Source organism: Molothrus ater, chromosome 3 (assembly GCF_012460135.2).
Source record: "Molothrus ater isolate BHLD 08-10-18 breed brown headed cowbird chromosome 3, BPBGC_Mater_1.1, whole genome shotgun sequence".
Classification (NCBI taxonomy): Eukaryota; Metazoa; Chordata; class Aves; order Passeriformes; family Icteridae; genus Molothrus; species Molothrus ater.
In genome coordinates this window covers 80202128-80224525 of record NC_050480.2, presented here as the reverse complement: position 1 = coordinate 80224525, position 22398 = coordinate 80202128, and the positions used below count along the sequence as shown (strand labels likewise).

The 22398-nt window shown below is 41.3% G+C and overlaps 2 protein-coding genes across 3 annotated transcripts in view; both read left to right on the top strand.

Moving 5' to 3' along the window:
• Nucleotides 1-4210: 4210 nt before the first annotated feature.
• Nucleotides 4211-12576, top strand: RSAD2 (radical S-adenosyl methionine domain containing 2). Its single transcript, XM_036381349.2, has 6 exons — nucleotides 4211-4666; nucleotides 4854-5015; nucleotides 5493-5722; nucleotides 6874-7023; nucleotides 8715-8747; nucleotides 9319-12576. The coding sequence occupies exons 1-6, from the start codon at nucleotides 4336-4338 to the stop codon at nucleotides 9481-9483; spliced, it is 1071 nt and encodes a 356-aa protein (XP_036237242.1). The 5' UTR covers nucleotides 4211-4335; the 3' UTR covers nucleotides 9484-12576.
• Nucleotides 12577-13726: 1150 nt separating this feature from the next.
• RNF144A (ring finger protein 144A) overlaps nucleotides 13727-22398 on the top strand; it is a 61742-nt gene continuing 53070 nt past the window's right edge. Inside the window, exon 1 of one of the 2 annotated variants that reach the window (XM_036380052.1) lies at nucleotides 13727-13898. The gene's annotated coding sequence lies outside the window, so the exon portion shown is untranslated. The remainder of the gene's footprint in view (nucleotides 13899-22398) is intronic. The other variant, XM_036380051.1, reaches the window with a different exon arrangement.

Here is a 22398-nt window from a genome sequence, read left to right as displayed (position 1 = left end):
TGGTGGTGACTCCTTCATTTATAAAATGCTCATGAGATCATTCATAATAGGCATGTGATGCCTGTTCTCCTGCCTAATTACTTTAAAGTAGCCTCTTTCAGGATTCAAGTAAAAATATAGGAAAAGAGAGTTGTCTTTTTATGCCCAAGATGCTTTGTTGTATTTAAAATCAGTGGAGACAGTATGACTTTTTCAGCCTCTCTACAAGGACCTTTATAATTTTGTCCTCTGTATAATATGAAGCAATGTTGAAGAACAAATGTGCTAATTATGTACAAAACACTGCTCAGGAGCATTTTTACATCTTTGAGTGTCCACTGTGCTTACATAGAGCCATGGGGATGAGATACAGTGATAACAAGAGACCATTTGAATATTCAAAAAATTTTGATCCACACAAAATGGAAAAAGAGAAAAAAAAATCAAAACCAAAGCATGGAAATTGATTAGCCTGTAACTTAAGAATATATCTAAGTGTACAGTCCTGGAAACAGCTGTCTGATACACAGGCAGGAAAAACTTAAGTCAAAGGCACATAAAATGGGTAGGTACATGGAATACACACAAATAAAACTGCTCTTTTAATGCAAAATAAACTTTAAAAAATATCAATAAATGGCCCTCCAGTAAAGAAAAAGATCTGGGGATAAGACCATAAGAACACAGAAGGCAGTATAGTGTCAAGCCAAGAGAGATTCCTCTTCTGCCCATGACAGTGGCCACTGCCAGATATTTGGGGGAGGTTATGGAAAGGACACAGAAAAATCCTTCTCTCAACATACTTTTGTCAAGAAAGGATCTGATGATCCTTGAGGTCCCTCCCAACCTGGTATTCTATCATTCTAAAAGTCTATGATCTTTTCCTAGATCATAGAAATCATCTTTTAAATACTTCCTGAATGGGAAATCACATCTACACTATTAAGGGCCCAAGGTGGACTTCTTTCAAATGTGCCTAATCTGTATCTATAGTCATACTGTGTGTTTCGTATGTCTTTCATAACTTAATTGCATGTGGGTTTGAGCTTTCTGTTTGGTAATTTCCCCTTGGATTTTTTCATCCCAAGGAGAGCTGAGTCACTCTACGTCCAAGGTCCTTGACAGATTTGCATTTATAGTGCTGCAGGTGCAATGAGAAAGAGATAGTTTCCAGATGAGACTAGAGCAAGAAGTAATACATTTACCAAACACTAAAATTGCATCTGCCATTGCATGATTTGCATGAGTTGTCTGGTTGTCCTTGGATGGTTTCTGGTCCTCCCAGGTGATGTGATATGACTCCTCTTTTAACCTTTTTTATGTTTGTATCAGTAGTTTGGTTTGCCTAGCAAAATACTGTTTGACTGGAACTGCCAAATGGCCACTCTGGAGAAAGCAATAAATTTATTTCAAATATAAAATTACATTAATTCAATAAATATTATATAGATTTTATATAGAATATTATATAGGCACAAGAGCATTATCTATGTTTATCCCTTTGGATTCTTCCATGCTAGTTGTGTACTTATTTATTATCTAGTGCACCATCAATAACATTATTCAATAATTTTTGAAAAAATATATTTATCTTTAAAGGGTTTTTAGATACAGATTTGGAATACAGAAACATTTTTATTACTGTGACTCCATCGTGCTACTGTAAGATGGCTTCTGTAGAAAGCTAGAGGAAAGAATCATACTTCCTACAAATTTCAGAGAATATTTATTCTTGCTTTTCTGAGGTTCTTCCTGAAGGCATCAGGACAGAAAATTTCAGTAGAGTTCTAGCTTGCAATATTTCTTGTAGATTCAAAGCTTGTGCATAAAACTGCGCATCTGTATTTTCTTGAAGGCCTTACCATAGAGCCTGTGAGCTAAGAAAGTTTGGGATGTAAAATGTGAGTGTCCTTGATGCTGCTGGGTCTTGTATATAGGAAGGGGCCACATCCTGGTCTGAGTTTACTTTGAGAGGCTTTACAGTAAAGCAGAGAGTGTAATCTGAAAACATACTTAGTTGAGGCAAAAAGTAAAAGGAACTATAATTTCCATTTTTCTAAGAAAGCACTGATAGGATTGCAAAGAAGAAGCCTTGAGTATGCTTGGGTGCAAAGTTCTCTGCATGTTTTGTTCCTTGAAATGGAGATCTGTGTTTTCAAAGAAAAACAGTCCAAAAATGCTAATGTTTTCATTTTCTGATTTATTGAACAATATTTTTCTGACATGTTTTTGGAATGTTTGGATATCAGATGTAATTCTTGTGTCGAAGGAAATTGGTTCTTTACCAACTGTGGAAATTAAGTATTTTGAACCTAATTTTTCTGGCCAGCTGAGGTACTAGGCAACAAGCTCAGGGCTAGTCATGAGCCTTCCATCTCAAAGAAGAGAGAAAGACTGTAGTTCCTACACCTGCATTGGCTTAACTTGACATGAACAAGGGATATGAGTGAGGACAGAAGGGAATTTGAATTGGGGCCAGAGAAGGTAACACGTGAAATAGGATTCCTACCGTGCAACAGAAGGGATGTATGGAGTGAGGAAGAAAGAGGGCATATCAGAATTCTCCAAATTAATTGAAACATTGAAGCTACCAATTAGCAACTCTAATATCAGATTTCAGTTTAAATTTGCATTGTCTTGTCCACCTCCCTTCCCAATCATATTTTCAAGTTTGTGATCAACAAACTCTTTATTTATTAGAATATACTGCTTTTATCCTTAATCTTGTATCTTACATAAAGCTCAAGGAACTGGAAGAGCACATAGTTAACTCCTGCTGGAATAATCTCTGCTGACAGCCTCTCAGACCATTTTGGAAAGCCTCAGAAGTGAGATGTTTCACATCATGCTGCAGCATGTAAGAGGGCATTACTGGAGCCAGACACAGCAAGAAGTTTCTCATCCTGCCCTAGTAGTATGAACCTGTGCCAGCAAGAAACAGCTGATAGAAACAATAATAAAAACCCTTCAAACAATAAAAACTGCTCAGAATGGTTTTTGCTGATCCAGACATTATTCAGCCAGTAGATCACCTCCAGGAAAGTGAAGGAAAGATGACGGGAATTCGACAATAGGCAATGACAAGCCCAATTAACATATCTTATTCACAAGCAGGTTTTGTTTCCCATGAAAGTTGCACAGGATGAAGATAGTTCTACCCCTTTTTTCGAAGGGGGAAAAAAGGGAAATAAAAAGAAGGGAAGATGAGGGCAAGACTGCTTGGCTACACCAGCAGTTCTGGATGGCTGGTCAATGGAAGTGAGGGAAGCTCTATTTTAGGCCCTTGACAACATGCAGGTGGAAGGTGTTAAGATTTGAGTATGACTCTGTACCTTGGCAGTAGTGGCAACGTTAAACAGCCCACACAAGAGTGAGGACAGGCTGAGTGAAGACAAAGCGAGGCTGAAAATTTGTGACAATCTTGTTGGTGTGTCTGAACACACTGGAAGACTGAAGATAGCAACTGGTATTACCATGGAGGAGCTCCTTCTCCAGCAGTGCCTGTTGTACCACCAAGGAACTGAGGAATATGGTAACTGGCAGCCTTTGTCCTGGTCTCTCCTGGTGTTACCACGAGTGGGCAGCCACCAATGTCTCACCTCAGGCTGCCAACTGTTCCTGCTGTTAAGGCTAACCATGTGCTCAACTTGGTGCAGCAGCTTTGCCTGAGGAGCATTATTGAGACCAAGAATCAAAGAACCTGCAATTACTTTCTTTTCATGTATCTGAAGTAATCAGGCTTCCTCACTTGGGTTGCTTTTCCATGCAAAACTGTTTAAACTTACAGGAGCTCTTGAATGCCTGACAAAGGTGCAGGGCAGTTATACAAGCTCAGTTTTCCCCCTGCTACACGAGTTTAACGACAGGAGCCAAAGTCACTGAGACCTCACACACCGAGAGGGGTCCCAGGTTCTAGACTCGCTCAAACCCAGAGGTGCTCAAACCTGCTCCCAGCCCCGGGCAGTCGGCGGCATCTGCGGTGTCCGGGGCCGAGAAGCGGCTCTGGAGCGTGGGACTCTGCAGTCACGGGTGGGGCAGGCGGGAGAAGGAAAACATCGCGTCTCGGTGCCAAGTTTCGCTTCTGGGAGAAGGGAAAACGAAACCGAGCTGTTCCCCGCCGTCCTGCACGGCGGGGCGGGACGGGCGGGGAGGGGAGGCGGTCACCGCACATTTAAGTGCGGAGCGCCGGACACCTCTCTGCAGCCTGCGAGCTGAGCCGAGCCGAGCCGAGCCGGGTCGGATTGAAGTGAACCGAGACCAGCCAAACCAACCCCAGCCGAATCAAGTCCAGTCGAACCGTGCCCAGGAGGGTCCGAAACAGCAGCGCATCTCGCCGGGTCCGAGCCGAGCCGAGCCATGCAGCTGGTCCTGCTGACCCGGCTGCTGTCCGTCGGGCGGGCGGTGCTGGCGGCGCTGCGAGGGCGCCTGGGCGCGCTGTGCTGGAGCCTGGCTCCCCTGTCCCTGTCCCTGCCCCTGTCCCTGTCCCTGCCCGGCTGGCGGGACTCGTCTCCCCGGCCGCAGCGGGAGCAGGAAGGGGACGACGCGGCCCCGACGCCCACTAGCGTCAATTACCACTTCACCCGGCAGTGCAACTACAAGTGCGGCTTCTGCTTCCACACGGCCAAGACCTCCTTCGTGCTGCCCCTGGAGGAGGCCAAGCGGGGGCTGGCGATGCTCAAGGAAGGAGGTGAGTCCAGGGGAGGTGGGTCCGGAGGGAACCGGGGAAGGGGGACTCCGCAGGACCAAGTGCCGTGGAAAAAGTTATCCCGGGGATGTCCCTTGTCCCGCTGCCGTGGGGCATTGATAACATTGAACAGGAGCAGGTGACGGGCAGCAGAGGTTGTTCATAGCATCTTTCTTTGGTCCTTCTCTAGGAATGGAGAAAATCAATTTCTCGGGAGGAGAACCATTTCTTCAGGACAGAGGCGAATTTGTAGGCAAACTGGTCCAGTTTTGCAAGCAGGAGTTGGAGCTCCCAAGTGTCAGCATTGTCAGCAATGGCAGCCTGATCAGAAAGCAATGGTTCGAGAAGTACGGTAAGGAGGGAGCACTGGGCACAGCTGCACTGGCAGGACTGGGGAGCCTCCAAGGGGCAGCCTCACCCATGGATGGGCTTGGGGGCAAGTCGAAGATGGTTTCTTAGTGCTTAAGTTTTAGTAAATGCAAATCAAATGTAAATGCCAGTGAAACAGTGTTGATTATCTCCTGTAAAGGTAGGCATTATACCACAAAAACTTTTTGGTATAATGATGTAACAAAACAATTATTACACCATTATACCAAATGTTTCCGTATGTTCCACCTGTTTCCATAATGCTGGGGACACATACACACACAAAGTATGTGTTTCTATGCTGCTGTTGCTGTGGCTTTTGTGGTTGATGCAATGACTCCACAGAACTGCATTTACGTGGCATTTTGTGACAGATGACAAGGAAGTGAAAGTGACTAGAGTCCTGACAGCTTTTAGCTGAGGGACTGAATATTAATCAATTTTTAAAACTTCTTTTCAGGTGAATATTTAGATATTCTGGCAATTTCATGTGATAGTTTTAATGAGGATGTCAACGTTTTAATTGGCCGTCATCAAGGAAAGAAGAACCATGTGGAAAATCTCCATAAACTGAGGCAGTGGTGCCGAGAGTATGCAGTTGCTTTTAAAATAAATTCAGTCATCAACAGATTTAATGTTGAGGAAGATATGAATGAGCAGATCAAGGCACTGAACCCGGTGCGCTGGAAGGTAAGAAAGTAGTATATACCACATGTTTCCTGTTCAACAAAAGTAATAATGAAGTCCTGGAGTTGTCTGAACCTCTATTGACCTGAGTCTTACCTCCAGCTCCAGCCTGGGCTGGTCTTAGGAGCCTTCTTGTCAATGCTGCATGGTGCTAAGATAGGTTCTATCTCATTCAGCACTTAAATGGAGCCCAGTATGTCAAGAATCTTTTTTTGGTTGTGTCATGTACAGAAAATTACTGTTTTGGTGTGTGTAGATCTAGGTTGTTTTAATATATTAAAATTAGCACAGAAAGCCTTTAACATGTGAAAATATGTTATGGCGTAGAGAAATTTAGGAAAAATTACTGAACAATGGCACATTAAAGTCAATATCTTGTTAGCAAGATATAAGTGTGTCACTTGTGTGCTGGGGTCGGGGCAGGAACAGGCGAGAGGCAGGATCATAGAAAAGGCAAAGAAGGCTTTATTCAAAAGAACGGCACGGTTTTTATAGAGTGGTACGATAGATTCTATTCTATTGGCTAACAGAAACATCTTTCTCACACACTGTCCTTGAAAGGAACAGAAAAATAAAGTAGAAAAACCACCACATGCAAATTGTTTATAGTCAACAAGTTATCACATCTTTCCAGCTCCCTAAAACTTCCCACAAGCCACTGTGAGAAATGCTTGCCGTTTCTCTCTCTCTGTCCCATAGCATCCACATAAGTGTATATTAATTTTCTCTTACAGAGTATTAGAGGTTAGTGTACACATATTATTATTTTTTTACTAGAAATAAGTTTGAAAATGGGTAGATATAATGTGACATAAATATGGGAGAACATGTGGAGTAATTTCTCATTATTTGCCTCATGAATATTGTTATAGACACAGAATTTCTCAGAAAAAAAAAAAACAAGGCCCAAAAACCATTCTAAATGAAATCTCAGACAGTAAGGAAAACCATAATTTATAACATTTAGAGCTATGTAATGTTAATTTACAAAAAGTAAATCTGCACCATGCCCTTTGTGGCGTATTCAGTTATGACAAATTGTGTCATTTTGTCTCCACTGACAGAAAAATTAGACATTGCTACTGAGACTGAAGTCTCTTACCCTCAAGGCAAGTGAAAACATGAAGTCTTACCCAGGTGCTTTCTTTGTCCAGGTATTCCAGTGCCTGATTATCGAAGGGGAGAACAGTGGTGAGGATGCTCTAAGAGAAGCAGAAAAATTTGTTATCAGTGATGAAGACTTTGATCGATTCCTGGATCGCCACAAAGATGTCTCCTGCTTGGTACCTGAATCTAATGAGAAGGTAAAAATGAAACTGTCCCTTTGTAACTTTATTTTTAAATAATGCTAGAATATTTGAAAGGAACAAAAAACTTTCATGGCAATTAATACTTTCCCTGTTAATAGTGGCTTAGAAGAGGTTCAGTACAACTTTATCAGCAACTGCTTTTGTTATAGTGGAAGCCAAGATTTTAAATTTTCCTTAAGGCTTTTCATTGACAACAAAGTTATTAGGAAGAGGAAAAACCCATTGTTCCCAGTCCTGTGGATACTCTTCCTGACTTGGGCACAAGATCCTGAAAATTTCAGAGTTATTGTAAACACACTTTATAGTCTAAGTATAGTTTCCTAATAGAGATTGACTGTGATGTCACATTATGCCAGTGCCATCAACCTACGTGAATAAGACAGCATCCCAACCAGCACTGTATTGGGTACTGAGGAACAGTACCCAACTAATCGTACTTTTGGGTAATCCCTCTCACAATAAAGTTGCATTTTTAACATTTTCTGTCTGAACTCCTTTGGTTTGCACACTCAGGCTCTTTAATCAGGAGAAGACTCCTTGTGCTCCTGCAGAGCCTACCAGTTAACTTGATCAGCTTCCATCCAGCTTACAGTAACCACACTAAAGGACTTAGGTGCCTAAGGGTGCAGCTCAGGCCATTTTTTAAATGCCTAAATGCCTACAGACCCTAAAGATGGGATGAGGAGAGTTAGAAGACTCAATGTTAGGAAAGTTTATGAACTAAGTGAAGAAATAGCAAGTTGAACCAAGTTCAGGAATGCATTAAATCTCCCATCTTGTGTTTCTTTTCCTTTCCACAGATAAGGACTCCATTTACAGTTTAATTCTTAATGTATATAGAGGTTAAGCAAGCACACTGGGTTGTCTTTGCGATGTAAGACCTAAAAGTGGGGCTGTGCAGTTAGCATTTGAGGTATTTGGTGAGAGGGAGCACTCATCAGAGAAAGGGTTAAGATGAGAACCCAGAACTGTTTCTACTTTTTCTTTTTTTTTTTTTTCATAATAGAAGTCCTACAAAAAAGGCTTCCCATGGTAGGTTTAATTCCAGAAAACTGTTTCTGATTTCTGGTAAACCTGTGTGAAAGATGAACACCAAATTGATCAGATTTCCTGTTCTATACAGCAGCAACCTCAGCTACCCAGAGAATTTTAAGAAGGACTTAGGAGATGCCCACTTAGCTAAGTAAACATGACTTATTTCAGCTGTTGGCATATTTCTTTGTGGAGACCTGAGAGCTTTTTTGCCTTTGAGCCAGCAGAATACCTTTGTTTGGTGGGGTTATAATTAAACATTCCAGTTAAAATGGTCATGTCATTTGTTTGGAAAATGGCAAAATCATTCCAGCATGCAAAACTTTAAGTTCTTCTGGTGTAGAAGTTAATAGAAAACTTGGATATTATTCAAAATACCTTTACCCAGTTGGGTACCCACATTTCACTTAGACACTGGTAAGGTAATATTCCAGGAATTACTAATTTATTCATACATAAAGTTTTTCTAGTAATTCTGTCATTTATTTCTATAAATTTCATCCAAAGTCACTGAAACAGTGATGATACAGCAACTGTTTCAAAGATTTGTATCAGACCTTGAATGAATAGTTGCTTCTTTTGTCCCTCCTTTTTCAGTGGAATGGAATTTTGATTTGTACATTAATTTAGTATTTTCTTTTGATCTATTACAGATGAGGGATTCATACCTCATTCTGGATGAATATGTAAGTCTTTTTTTGATACATAGTATTTGTATGCTAATATATGTATGTATACAACATTGATAACCAGTTAATTAATTTACTCTGCATTCTATAAAACAATTTTGCCATGTAGTACAAGGAACAAATGTGATTTATACCCATCAGACATGTTGTGAACTACAATACAGCATGACCTAAGGAGGCGTTGCCATCAGCCTGCACACATAATCCTTGCATCACAAATCTTAAGGTGTAGATGTCTAGTTTTGCAGGATATCTTTGCTTTTTTTCTTTAATATAAAAATGCAGAACTTGCCTTGAAAGTTAAGTTTCAGAGTGCCAACTTAGCTTACATGTAACTGAAGTTACAGCTTTAATCTTCAAGAATTATGATATTGCTTTGTTCCTGCTAAGATTTGTCACATGTCTAACCATGAGTTCCTGAGCCTTCTGAGGACTAGAGTGAAGCTCTTCATGCACTTACATAGGCTTTGGTGGTATTGCAGTGCAACTTGCTTAAGTCTGTAGAAAAATGAAGCTTTTACAAATTGACTTTCTAACATCTTAACATCTTATCTATCTTACATTCCAGATGCGTTTTCTAAACTGTAGAAATGGGCGGAAAGAACCTTCCAAGTCCATCCTGGATGTTGGTGTAGAAGCAGCTATAAAATTCAGCGGATTTGATGAGAAGATGTTCCTAAAAAGAGGAGGAAAGTATGTGTGGAGTAAAGCAGATATGAAACTGGACTGGTGACTCATATACTGAGTTAGGGCAGTGCATTCTGTGAAAATAGGTGTATCTTATAGGTGAGTGTATACTTGTATATAATGCTTTTAATTACACCTGGTATTTTACACAGACTGATTTCAGTATAACTGTACATGTGAATATGTTACATGCTTTTAAAATGCAGATTACATTGTCTATACTTTCTTGAGCATGACCAAATACTTTCAGAGCTTTTACATGAAGAGATCTCTGAAATAAACTTTGTAGTCCATTGCACCAAGGACTAGAAGGCCAGCTGTTTCTATAAAATAGTCCATGAGTGTTCATGCCAGATAAGAAGCAAGAAACCATCCCAAACTCTAATTCATTCTAAATAGCTGTAATGACGGAGAAGTGGAAATTCTTATCAGGGAACACATTCTGCCTGTTTCTCAGGGCAACATGGATTGCAGTTCCTGGGTAGATCGCTGGAGGGCCAGCTGGCAGGCCTCTGGAAGCAACTTCTGCTTTTTTCAGCAGTAATAGAGGGTCAGAATCCGGGAATCATTAAGTAATAACGTATTTAAAAGAAAATTAAGGAGAAAAAATTGGCAGTTTTTATTCTTTAAGACTTAATTGTAACAGAATCTTCTCCCTCTCCTCTCTATAAACACATGATATTTGCAAAAATGTTGAGGCATGTAATTTTCTGTGAAAACATATTTTTAGTCATGAAAAAATATTATATTCATTCATCCTAAAACCTAGAGGTACATTTTACCTAATGATAAACAACATCATATTTCACATAGGAAATGTCCTTCAAATATTTGTTCTAACAAATATTTACGGGGAAACATTGTTTTTATTTTATTAGTATCTCAATTTTCCTTTCATCTGCAAATATTGATTTATTATTTTAAACTATTTTTGAACTGTGGGCATATAGTTCTGATGAATATTCTTTCTTAAACTAATTAATACCATGTAGAACAACCTAACATATATCTTCTGTTGAATACTAGCTTTTTATTTTGCTAAGCTATGGAACTACACACAACAAAGTTCATAAATCAAACAATCCTGTTTTAAAGGTTGCTTATCTCAGCAACTAATTAGCTTGCTGGTTATAAACCTGCAGATTTTAAATGAAACTAATTTGGTTTTGTGAGAGCTACCTTTGATTTTAAAAGCAGGTAGCATCAATATAAAATACAAAAACTAAAAGAAAAATCCTCAAAACATGAAAAATAATCTAATATACTGCCCTCACTCTTGGTTTTCTGGCAATGGTTGTCTTTATAATGGCAGATTTTCAAATTTAACTAGTCCCATCCTCCCTCTGTCTGAAGGGTACAGGGATAGGCACTGCACAGAGCAGAAGTGAGATGGCACTACTCATTAATCCTGTCCCTGAACTCAATGCCTGGACTGTCTCAAACATTTAAATATTTGCAGAAGCTGGAAGCCAGCATGCATTAAATATACCACATAGAGAAAATGACACCTTATTCAATTTTTTCTGGAAATGCTAGTTAATTTTTTTAAAGAAGTTTTTTGCATTTTTGCATGAAAGAAATGTTTTGCATTCACCTAATGCATCTTCAAAGTTGAAGGGGGAAAATGCTTAAGTAGGAGCTGGTACTTCTGTGTAAAGAAAGTGCTCTGAATACTCAGTAAAAATGTTTCCATTTATAATTCCTTCAGTTTCTATTTTTACTATCCTAACTGTAACTATACTCAGTGGTGCTCTTTTGTCTCTTTGTATTTTGCATTTTGCAGTCACAACATTTCCTAGACACTGACATTTCAGTATTTTTTTTTCTTGTATTAACACTTAGTGACATTTAAAACGTGGCCCACACACAGTAACCCCACAGTCTTTTGGCAGCTATTTCACTGACCTTGGCTGGAGTTCTCCCTGGCTCTATGAGCAGTGCAAATTTATGTAACTGGGGTTTGACTTCCCCTGCCCAAATATTAAATCTAGTCTCTTCCTCAGTACCTACACCACACTGATAGAAAAGAAGCATTTTTCTTTGTTGCTGTCTCAGTCCTAGGATGGGGAAAAATTTAGTGCATCAATGTACCAAAAAATCTACCACCCTGCAGCTTCTGCAAAAAATGCCAGCTGTAGCACAGCACACAGATATGAGGTACACAAACTCCTGTTCAGGTCCAGAAATCCTGCCATTCTTTGCTTTGCATTTTACCCTGTAAATGGCTATCCTTTTGCTTCCTCTGTGCCTACAGAGGAAACTGCAGGAGAAACAAGAAGGAGATGAAAATGTCAAAATCCAGTAAAGAATGTACAGACATTTAAGATGACTTTTGCTAGAAGGTTCTATGTGCTTAAAATGTTGGGGATTTCACCTGCATAATTAGTAAAAGGTTTCTGCTCTGTGTGATACTCCTTTTCAAAGGAAATATGAATTGTGTACATTGGAAATTAAGAATCTCACAATACAGTTTGAGAGTAATTTCAGTTAATGAACAGCTATTGGCATTTTTATTTGCAAAATCTATTGTTGTGTAAAACAAAAAAAAAAATTGTTACAGTTGATGAGTCTAGTTTATGTTAATAAAATTATAAACACAGTTCATATTGGACCAAAAGTGGACTTTGGCCTTTCATGATGTAGTGGGGCTACCTTTCAGTATGGGACTAGAAAAATAAAACAGAATTCAACATGGTTACTCTCAGGCTTAGTGATTACAGCTACATTGTGATCCTGAAAAGTCAGGATTAAATTTAAGTCTTATAAGCACAGATATGCTTAATTGTAGCTTTGTGTATAATATCATAGTATTGCAGCTAAGCACTTGCTAAAGATGCTGAATTGGGAAAGAACTGGCACTGCATTCCACTAACATTATACAATTGTTTCTATTTGTAAAACAAATGTAGAGAATGAGTGTTTGGAAGGATGACTTCTGATAAAATTGTGACTATACCTTGGGTAACAAGTAAAATTGTCACTTAAGATGCACTTTAGGATGCCCTATTTTTCAGTATGAAGGATGCTGATATATTTGAATGTTACCAATTATCAATTTTGGACTAATAGTGTCAAATAATTAGTGCTAAGTATTTCATGAGTGTGTTGCACCTTTCAATAAATGTTTCTATTTTCTTAAGTTTGTCTCTAATTTTATTTTTTTTTTCTGTAATACAAGCCATAGTAGCAGAACGTGTGGCTGCATTCGCAAGAGATCTGTAATTCTGGGTGCATTTGGTCTGTATTTAGCGGGGGGGCTGCTTGCACGGTGCCAAGGGCAGCATGGAGGCCGAAATGGAGAACAATGGTGGTGATTCTCCTCGTGATGAAAGGCACTTGTTACAAGGCTGAGTGGACTGGTCTGTGCTGGGAGAAGACAGTTCAAATACCTTGTGCTGTTCAGATGTGCGAAAGGCACAGCTATCCATAAATATCCGAGGACAAAAATAAGATTATCTTCTGTTATGGTAAATAAGAGAGAAAAGCCAGTCTATTTAGAAGACTGAAGACAAGCAGCTTCTCAAGCTCACCCTCCATCTTCAGGCTCGGTGTAAACTCTTCTACTAGAGAACCTCAAATTGAGCTTTTCACAGTATTTGGCTGTGTGTGAGAGGATGCTTGGCTTTTTACCCCGCTTTGCCATTGCCCCGCGCACTGCGGCGCCGTGAGGGGCCCAGCAGCCGTGCCGCAGTGAGCTGCGGTGTGCCCCGGGCCCGGGGCTGCCGTGCCGGGCTGTGCCCCATGACTCCGCCACACAGCTCCTGTGCAGCTCCTGCCGTACCTCCTGCCTGCCGCAGGAGCACCGGGCCTTGCTCCGCACACACACCGACAGCAGGGAGGCTCGGACAGCTCCCGCAGAACAGCCGTGCCCGTCATGGTTCCCGTGTTTTCCTCTCCTTCCTTCCCCGGCAGGCAGGACAAACCCCCCGCCTCCTCGGCACAGCCAGCCCCGTTGTTCTCTCTGCCGCTGACGGACCTGCTGGGCCTGGCCCATCACGCTCAGACAACCCCAAGTGCTATTGCTTCAAGCAGATGAAAAGCCTCTCGGTACAAGCGGCGGCTCGGCTCGGCACGCCCGGGCCGGCGGCGCTGCCAAGCGGGAAATCCCGGGATCCCCGCGCCCGGGAGGCGCCTCCCGCCGCCGCCAGGGGGCGCCGCTGTGCCTGGCGCGGCGCGGCCGCTTCAAAGTGGGCGGTGGCGCGAGCGCGGCCGTTAATGGCGCCCGCCCGCCGCGGGCGCGCCCGCCCCCGCCCGCCCTCACCCCACCCTCCTCCTCCCCCGCCGGAGAAAAGACCGGGAGCGGCGCCTGCCGCGAGCACTCCGGCTCCGCGGGGGGTGGAGACCATGGTTGGGGCGGCGGCGTCGTCCTGCCGCGGCTCCGCGGGATAGCGCGGGACAGCGCCGCGCACCGCCCGCGGGCCGCCCCGCGCCGGCAGGGGCTGCAGTGGCTGCAGCGGCACGGTAAGGCGCCTGGGGCGGCGGGAGCGGGGGCGCCTCCCGGGGCGCTGGGGCAGCGGGAGGCGGCGCCGGAGCGCACGGGCACCCTCGACCCCTCTACGTGAAGGGCTGTGGCGGCGGTGCCGGCGGCGGCCGTATCCCTGCCGCTGCCGCCCGCCGGGAGCCCCCGGCTGCAGGGCGCTGTGCCCGGAGCGGTGCCGGCTGCGGGGCGGGCGCGGCGGGGCCAGGCTGCCGGCGGGAAGCGCGGCCGCTGGCGGAGCGCCGCGTCGGGGGCGTAATGACAGCGGCAGCTCAGCCCCGCGTGTGCTCTGTCTTGGGGTTTCCATAAACGAACGAAAATGTCTGGAAAGAGCCCAGCCAGTGTCCTGGAGTGCGGTAGCCATTCGTCGGGAGAGGAAAATAATGAGCGCAGGGGTCTGTGGAGTGCCACCCCCATCCGTGCTCTCAGTACAAACGGAGTGTGCAGCCTGGGGAGAACCCGGATCGTTTGGGTTACACGGTTGAAGAAGCGGGAGTAAGGCTCGGGCTTTCCTTCCCGGAGCTGAAGGGATGTTACCGTAGCCTTTTTTTGAGCTGTTGGAAGAGCCCCTAGGTACAATAACGAGGTGTCTTCCCACCCGCCGGATCAAGGATATCTTGTTCCTAAACAGATCAGGTCCTGCATCATGTGTTTATTGCTTGTGTAGTACTGGAAGAGGGAGTGTCAGCAGGGCAGGCTGATGGAATAAGATACCAGCTCTTTGAATTTTTACTGTGTTCTTGATATACTGTCACTTCTGCCCTGGAACATAATATTCCTGTTCTATAACAAGCATAAAGGATGATTTATAAATAGATCCATTTGTTTATATTGTCCCCTGTGTAGCCGAACAACTGTTTACATTGGGAAACGGATTGCTTCATTTCACATCAGCTTATCAGTGCTGGCCCAGGAGTGGCTAAGCTGAAGTTACATGTTCTTGGGCAGAGTGCTACTGGAGAGATTATATCAGTAGTGTAAACTTCTGGTGGCTGGCCTGTCTGCTTGTGTGTGCTTCTCTCACAGGCTTCGGAGGCTACTGAGGGGATGAGTGGGGGGGTAAAAGAGTGTGTAGGGTTGTAGTACAGTGAGGGGGAGATTTGTGCATTTTAATGAAAATGGTTAGTTTATACTTTAATGGGACTTTTACAGTCTGGGAAAACTTAGATTATTTTTTCCTGGCAGCGAGGTATCAAGGTGTCCTGACATGAAGCTTGTTAAATACCCAAGAGAAGCAAGATCAAGTGAGAAGAGTAGTGGCAGGAGGGAAAAACAGTTCCTTCTGTCTAGGGGTGTCTTGAAAAAGACAGGCTTTTCCCCATGGCCATCTTCATCCCCTGGGATGAAGTTTCATTTTTTTACTCCCCCCCTTTCCCTGACCATCATGTCTCATTATCCTCTTGTGCAATCTGTGTATTACGAGGGGGAAAACTATTTGTGATTGAAATAATACTAGGTGTTTCAATTTGATATAGCTACTTTGAATAAGCCATCCTTTATATAAAACAGAGGGTTGATTTCCCCTCATATCTAAATCACCATGATTCATATCCTAGGAGCTGCTAGATCAAATCATGTGTTTGTTGTCTGTTGTTATTGTAGATTTTTGCCCTTGAAGCACTGTTTTGAAAGTTACACTTTTACACTATTAGCAGTAACACTTACAAACTGGGGTTTTATTTTGCCTGATTCAGTATTTTCAGGCAATAATTTGTAGGGGAAAAAAGACTATATAGTTGCTTAAGTCCTTTGATTTTAAGTGTGGGTTTGTTGTTTTTTTTTTTTTTTCAACCAATACTATATTCCAAGTATTTGTCAGATTTCATGTGGGTTTTTTTTATAACTTCTGACAACTTTTCTTTCAGTTAAGCCAAGGGACAAAGCTGCTGTCTTAAACATGAGTTTTGGCTGCAGTGTCATACAGTGGGTATGAATGGCTTCAGTGTATCTGCTGTATTTACAAGAATGCTCTCATAGGCTGGCAGAAAACTCGTATTTGCCCTCCCAGTGCTGATTCAGGGAAAAATAATGGCTCTGATCATCCTGCAGTCTGGTCAGCGAGCACAGACCTTTTCTCTCTCTCTCTCTCTCAGAGACCTGATGTAGCAGGGGAACTGGAACCTGTTATACTTACCACCATATTTCCTGTGGGTTAGTATCAATAGTTATGCAATTGAGTTAGTAGTCTGTGGATTGATTAGAAGACTTGCTTTTCATTGTGCTCCTTTTTACATCTTGTGTTACAAAAAGGAAATGGAAAACAATTACAAACTAACCCACCACTCGCTTTGAGTGGTGTAGTGATTCTGCTGTGTCTAACTTAGGCTGTGGTCAGCTGTTCTTTTTATAAGGCATGATCCTTTTCTGTATTGCTTTGTGGAAACAAGCTCATAAAATTAATTTTGAAGGAGATCAGACAAAAAGATCATAATGATAATGTCTGTTTTTCACTTCTGATGGCTGGGAGGAAGAAGCTGTTGAAAATAGACTTGCTCTTCTGGCTGCTTGCTGCAAAGTGTTATGTTTTTGTGTTTCCTAATCAACTGGGATCAGAAATGCTTACAGTTTTTCTGCATATGCAGTCAGCAAATTCTGGAGCTGGCAAAAATAGTATAAAATGGATTTTCAAATAGGTTGGTTGGTTGTTGATAGTGCTGCTTATAGTGGTAGTACCATTAAGTGTCTTTTCTAAAAGGTTGGAGAAAAAGAGGAACAGAGAAAGTGAATCAGTATGTCTGGTAACTTTTTATTTACTGTGAAGACAGACTATCTTATTAGATTGTTCTAGTCTTGGCATGACTATTACTTCCTTATTACAGCAACATTCTCACCTTTTCTTTCATAGAATATCAAGTCAGTGGTAGCTTGTTGCATTGAAACACCTTGCTGTTATCCTCCAGGTATCACTATGACAGTTTAATACAGCTTCATCCTGTTTATATTGAATGGAAATGACTTGTGATTGAAAAAAATGTACTAATGCTTATTAAATTGAAACTTTTTCTTCTTCATGATGTCCAATGGATCATCTGAAATACTTCAGAATGTGGGCAGGTCTTGCAGGTTGTCTGGAAAATAAAGTTCTAACTTACCAGGTTCAGGTGTAATTTTTTCATTACTTACAAATGTTCAGCTTTATTTGCACTGATCGCTGCTTTGTTTGTGAGCAGGCAGATTCCATAGTTTTGGAGTCTTTATTCTTGAATTTCACCTGGAAATTTTACTGACTGTTCTATTTCTGGAGTATTTGGGTTATTTCCTGTAACCATAAAACTCTAGTATGAACTACAGGCTATGAAAGCTACCACTATGGTTCTTGGAGACAGTTTCAGCTGACCAGCCTTTGTCTCAACTCTACTCTCTACTAAATAGATCATATAGAGCATAACAATTGTATACTGTTCTACATATCCAGTCCTTGCAGACAGCTCTTATATTTAGCCAGAAAAACTCAATACAAGGAATATGAAAATGAATTAGGAAAATATATTGAGGCAAAAATCTGTTATTAGCCCTTGATAATCAGGCATGTGATCAGCTTCTTCCTATGCTTATTTCTGCTGCTGTTCAGCGGTTGATTTGCTTCGTGTTTGATCACTGATGAGGATCTATGTGTGAGTTTTATAATCTCACAACTATTAATTTCCTTCTATAAATACTTTTTTGTGTGTATGTATATAAAATATATGCTATATAGAATGTTTTACACAATGTATGTATATAAATATATCTCTCTTACTTTTCATTTCTCTGATGGGGGCAGGTCTGACAGAAGCATCAGAAGTGGTTGCCTGCTGTCTTCGTACACAATGTGTTCAGTCAGGGCTGCCTCCCTGCAATGACCACACAGGATGGTTGTGGTGGTATGGGTGAGCAGAGTCTGTTCCTTGCTGAAATGTCCCCTCCCTGGGGTGACAGGAGGGGTCTTGCTGCATTCTGTAAAGCAGCTGTATTTTTCTGGGGCTGATGCGTCAGATAGTGTTTGTCCTTTTAGGAGGAAAATGAATGTTTTTTAAGTCTGGGTTTCCTTCTATTGCTATGGTTTTCCCTTCATCTCTCTATTCCCTATTAAGAAATACATCCATTCCGACAGAATGAGAGCAATGCTCTGTGACTTGTGTGGTCAGGCTCTTGTCTCCAGTGCAGTCTGGTAACAGCAACTTCAAGTTCAACACCAAGCTACGTGCAGTCAGTATATATATATATTTCTAGCCTGGTTTTCTGAGAAAATAGAGATTGCGTGCAACTCTCTGTGAATGTCTGACTTTCATTGTTGCTCTTAATTTCTAAACCTTTTGAGCAATTCCAGTTGCATTCGTGAGAGGGTGGTAGCTTATGGCCGATAAACCTACACCTTTTCTGGCAGTAGGTAGCCTCGGCAGATGGAAAGATGCCTGTTGAAGGACAGATTGAAATCTGAACTCTTCCTGCAACTTTGACACATATTCCTAGGAAACTGGGTTTTACTGCCCCCTTTGCTTACAAATCAGCTTACATTGTGTTCCTATTTTTACACTGTTTCAAATTATACTTTTCTTTCGTTACTGAGTATTTTTGCAACAGTTTTGAATATGAAGAAGAGCAAGTGTTTAGTCTTTAGCTCCAAGTAGCTTTATAATATGACAAAAAGTGCATGATGAGAAAGGAAAGAGTCACTGGTTTTTAAAAAGATTTTATTGTTCTTCATACATGCCCTGCTTATGTGAATTCCTGTTTGTTAAAATAATTATTTTAACTCTTTTCTTTTTTTAATTTTACTTCGTAATAGCAGCTCTTTAGACACCCAGAAACCTTTAGCTGTATCATATAAAGATTGCTCCCCAAATGTAACAAGACTTAATAGGATGCAAACTGAAACAGTTCAGTCTTATTTCTGTATTTCTCCTCTGTGTTTGTTTTCTGTAAACAGACTCTGTGTGAACCTTTCAGTTAGCTGATCACTTTTGCACACTGCTATCTGTTGAATACATCTTGTGGTCTTTGTTTGTCTTGTCATGCTGACTTGATTAATGTTGTACCATCATCTTCCTTCATGAATAATGTATTTCCTGTCATGCAGTTGGAGCCTAGAGAAGACACCTACACCTACTTTCTTAGATTAATTATGCATTACTTTTACCTTTGATGTGTACTGTCTATTCTTACTTTAATGGAAAAAATGCTGACCAAAAGATACATGTTGAGGGTGTATAAGGTATGTTAGATTTGTGGAAAGGCAGACCATATTCAAATAAAACCAACCAAACGAAGCCCCAACTTTTATTAGAGCTTCCTGTTTATTTTTCTTTATACTTCTGATATTAATTGGCAACTTGTATTTTGAAAGGTTTGCTGATGATGTCTCCCTTCTTTAAATCATCAGGTTTTGCTGGTGTCAGTTACTGTTTCTTAGTTTTGTGTGTGTGTCTAGCTTTCTAGCAAAGATATGACAGTATTCATTAGGTTTCACTGTTGCTGGAAAGCTGTAGGATGCATGTGCCAGCTCAAATGGGCTGTCGATGTTTATTCCATCTTGTTGTTTGGTCTCATTGATCCTCTGGACCGCACTTGAAGCCTGCTGGGCTCTGGCTTGCTCCAAACACTGAGCTGACCTCATAAGCTTTGTGCCTCAGGTAAAACAGAGCCGTTCTCTCTTCCTGTTAATCGCTGAGAAGTGAAACTGATACAGGTTAAGCACAACATGGTGGTGAACCTCGTAGTTGCTACAGGAGCAGAAGCCAGTTGCTCCCTAAGGGTGCAGAATGTACTGTCTGTAGTTCTGATGGTAAGCACCTAAAGACCTTCAAAGTTTGTGGATGCTCATCCATTCATACTCACCTGCAGGATGTAAGTTTATCTCAAGGCTACAGCCTTGTTTTTTTCTCTTTACTATGTGATGTGGCAGTCCCTGGCCTTGGGGAAGGTTGTGCTGGAAGAATTGGTGCTGTGTGCAGCTTGCTCAAAGCAGTGCTGCTGACCCCGGCACCTCTCCATGCTGTAGGTGGCTCCACTCTGTGTTTAGTTGTGCTCTGTACTTCAGATCCTTGTGGCTCTGAGGGAGCCATTCTCTGCAGTGTGAGTTCATCCTTCTCTCCACTGTAGCTTTTCACCTCTCCTGCCTGTTGAAGCAAACAGCTTGGCTCCATCAAACTGCTGCTGTCACTGGGCATCAGCTGTGGTGGTGTTCAGAATATGTAATGTCAAGTCACCTATCTCCTTTCTTGCATGATGTCTCACTGGGGCAGCAGCATTGGCCATTTAGTTTGCATGGATTTATGTCTGAAAATCCATTCTTAAAGGTTTTACCACTGGCTTTTGTTGAGGGTGAAACAATAGTTCTTAGTAGTTTTACTGTCTTAACCCCTTTGCATCTGTAGAGTCACTAGGAGTGTGATAAGCCACTTCTCTGTCTTCTGTTCTCTTTTGTTCTAGTTTGTTATTGTCTTAAAAATTGCACTTCAATGGGAGCAACAGGGTAGTTCTTATTTCAGTTCATGTTACATATTTAGTCAAAAATCAAAGTATGACAAATTCATAGACAACTCATAAATCCAAAGAATGTGATATCTTTTTGGCAAACTGTCAGTGCTAAATATTTGAATCAGTCACTTTACATTTCCACTAGCTCCTTAGAAAGGTGAACTTCACAGATTTGAATGAAATATAATATTTGGCTGTGTTCCCTGCTTTTCAATTTAGATTACTGCTCTGAAGCTTTCTTATAGTTACAGATGAATGTATTTTCAGGGGCTGCTCTTTTTGGAAAGTTTTGCTCTGTCTTCTCTGAAAGGTCTGCATGGGGTTTTTTGGGGGTTTCTTTGGTTTGATTTTGTCTCCTGTCCTCCGTGATTCTGCTGTATTGGTCCTCAGACCAACACAGGCATGTCCTTGTAACTTTTATTAATAGGAATAGTTGCTTTTGGATGGGATGATTCACCACAGCTGCCAGTATAAGGAAGAGTCAAAACATTGTGCCCCTTCATTGTGCTAATAATAGTGATGTACCTTTTTGCTGGCTGGCAACACTGCTGTTAGTGGCAGCTTCAGAAGGGATTGCTGCAAGGGCAGTGAGGATCTCTGCTTCTTCCCTTTTGCCTTAGGATCTTTTCTCATGCAGCTTCATTTCTCACTCCATGACACTGAGCTCATTTTCATTGAAATGACAGTGTATTTTCACTCTGCTATCAACCACTTCTGATCTTGAACTGTGGAAGGGCAAAGATGGTGCTATTTTTGGAGGAGGAAAAAAAAACCCACAAAAAAACCCTGCAAAACAAAACAGTTTTTGTGCTGTGCTGGACAGGATGTTACTAAAACTATAACCTGGAGAGTTCCAGGGTAAAACAATATGTGCACATAAGGATGTCCTATCAAAATCACCTAAACTAATGTGAAAATCCATTTGTTTTCTCAATACCAAGGGAGTTTCCATGTGATTGCCTTAATGTGGGACTTATTCAGCCCTACTGGTTATGAAGAATTTTCAGTATCTGGAGCTTTATAGGAAAGAGAGGAGATCATTCTCTTAAAAGGAAAAAAAAAAATTCTTTACAGTCAAAGAAACTTAAAACAAGCAGGCTTAAATGAAAGACGGTATCCAAGTTCTTGGAAATTGCTGAAAGGCTGCAGAAGGTTAGTATCTGTCCCTTAGCAATTAGATCTTCCTAGAAATGTTTTGTTGAGGGTGAAACAATAGTTCTTAGTAGTTCTTAGAGTAGGAAATGCTCTTTGTGGGAGCTATATACCTGAGTTTAGGTATTTCATATTAGCTCAAGTCTTTGTGTTTGCTGTCCAGCTGTTTCAGTGCTTGAGTGGGAGAAAATCAGAGGATACTCCATGAGATTTAAAAAAAAAAAATCAAAGCCTGACGAATGACTGGGAACATTCAGTGAAAATATGTAGAACTCCACTACCTGAAAACAGTAAATGCTGTAAAAAGAAAATAAAGAATAATTTTAAAGACTTGTGTTCCTATTTTATACAGACACTTAAATTTTGAATATGTGCATCAGGTAAAGCACATCATGTTTTCATGCATTTATTGAATGCTCAAAAAGGCTTTGTAAGAGAACCTTCTGTGATTTGCATCATTATGTTCTTCAGGAGTCTAAGTGCCAAATTGACTTTCTCTTTAATTGAGGTGGCTCCTGACATTTAAACCTATTACACATCTACAGTGTTGGAAAGTCTGCAGGGATCAGAAAAGATTCCCTCATTTAGCAGAGAGAGTATTTTCCTGAATATACTGTGTCCATATTTCTTTAAAACAAGTTACTTTTCATAATAATACAAAAAGCCCTCTCCAGTTTCTTCTCCTTCATATTCTTCTTCCTACTCAGCAGCCATTCAGTACATGGAAATAAGGAAATGAGAATATTTTGAAATAGGGATACTTTGCATAAATTATTTCCAAAAATATTTGGAGGATTTGAATGTTGACGTTTTCTTTGGATGTTAACAGTTAAGGAGTATAATGAAACTGTCAAATTAAAAAAGATATGAATT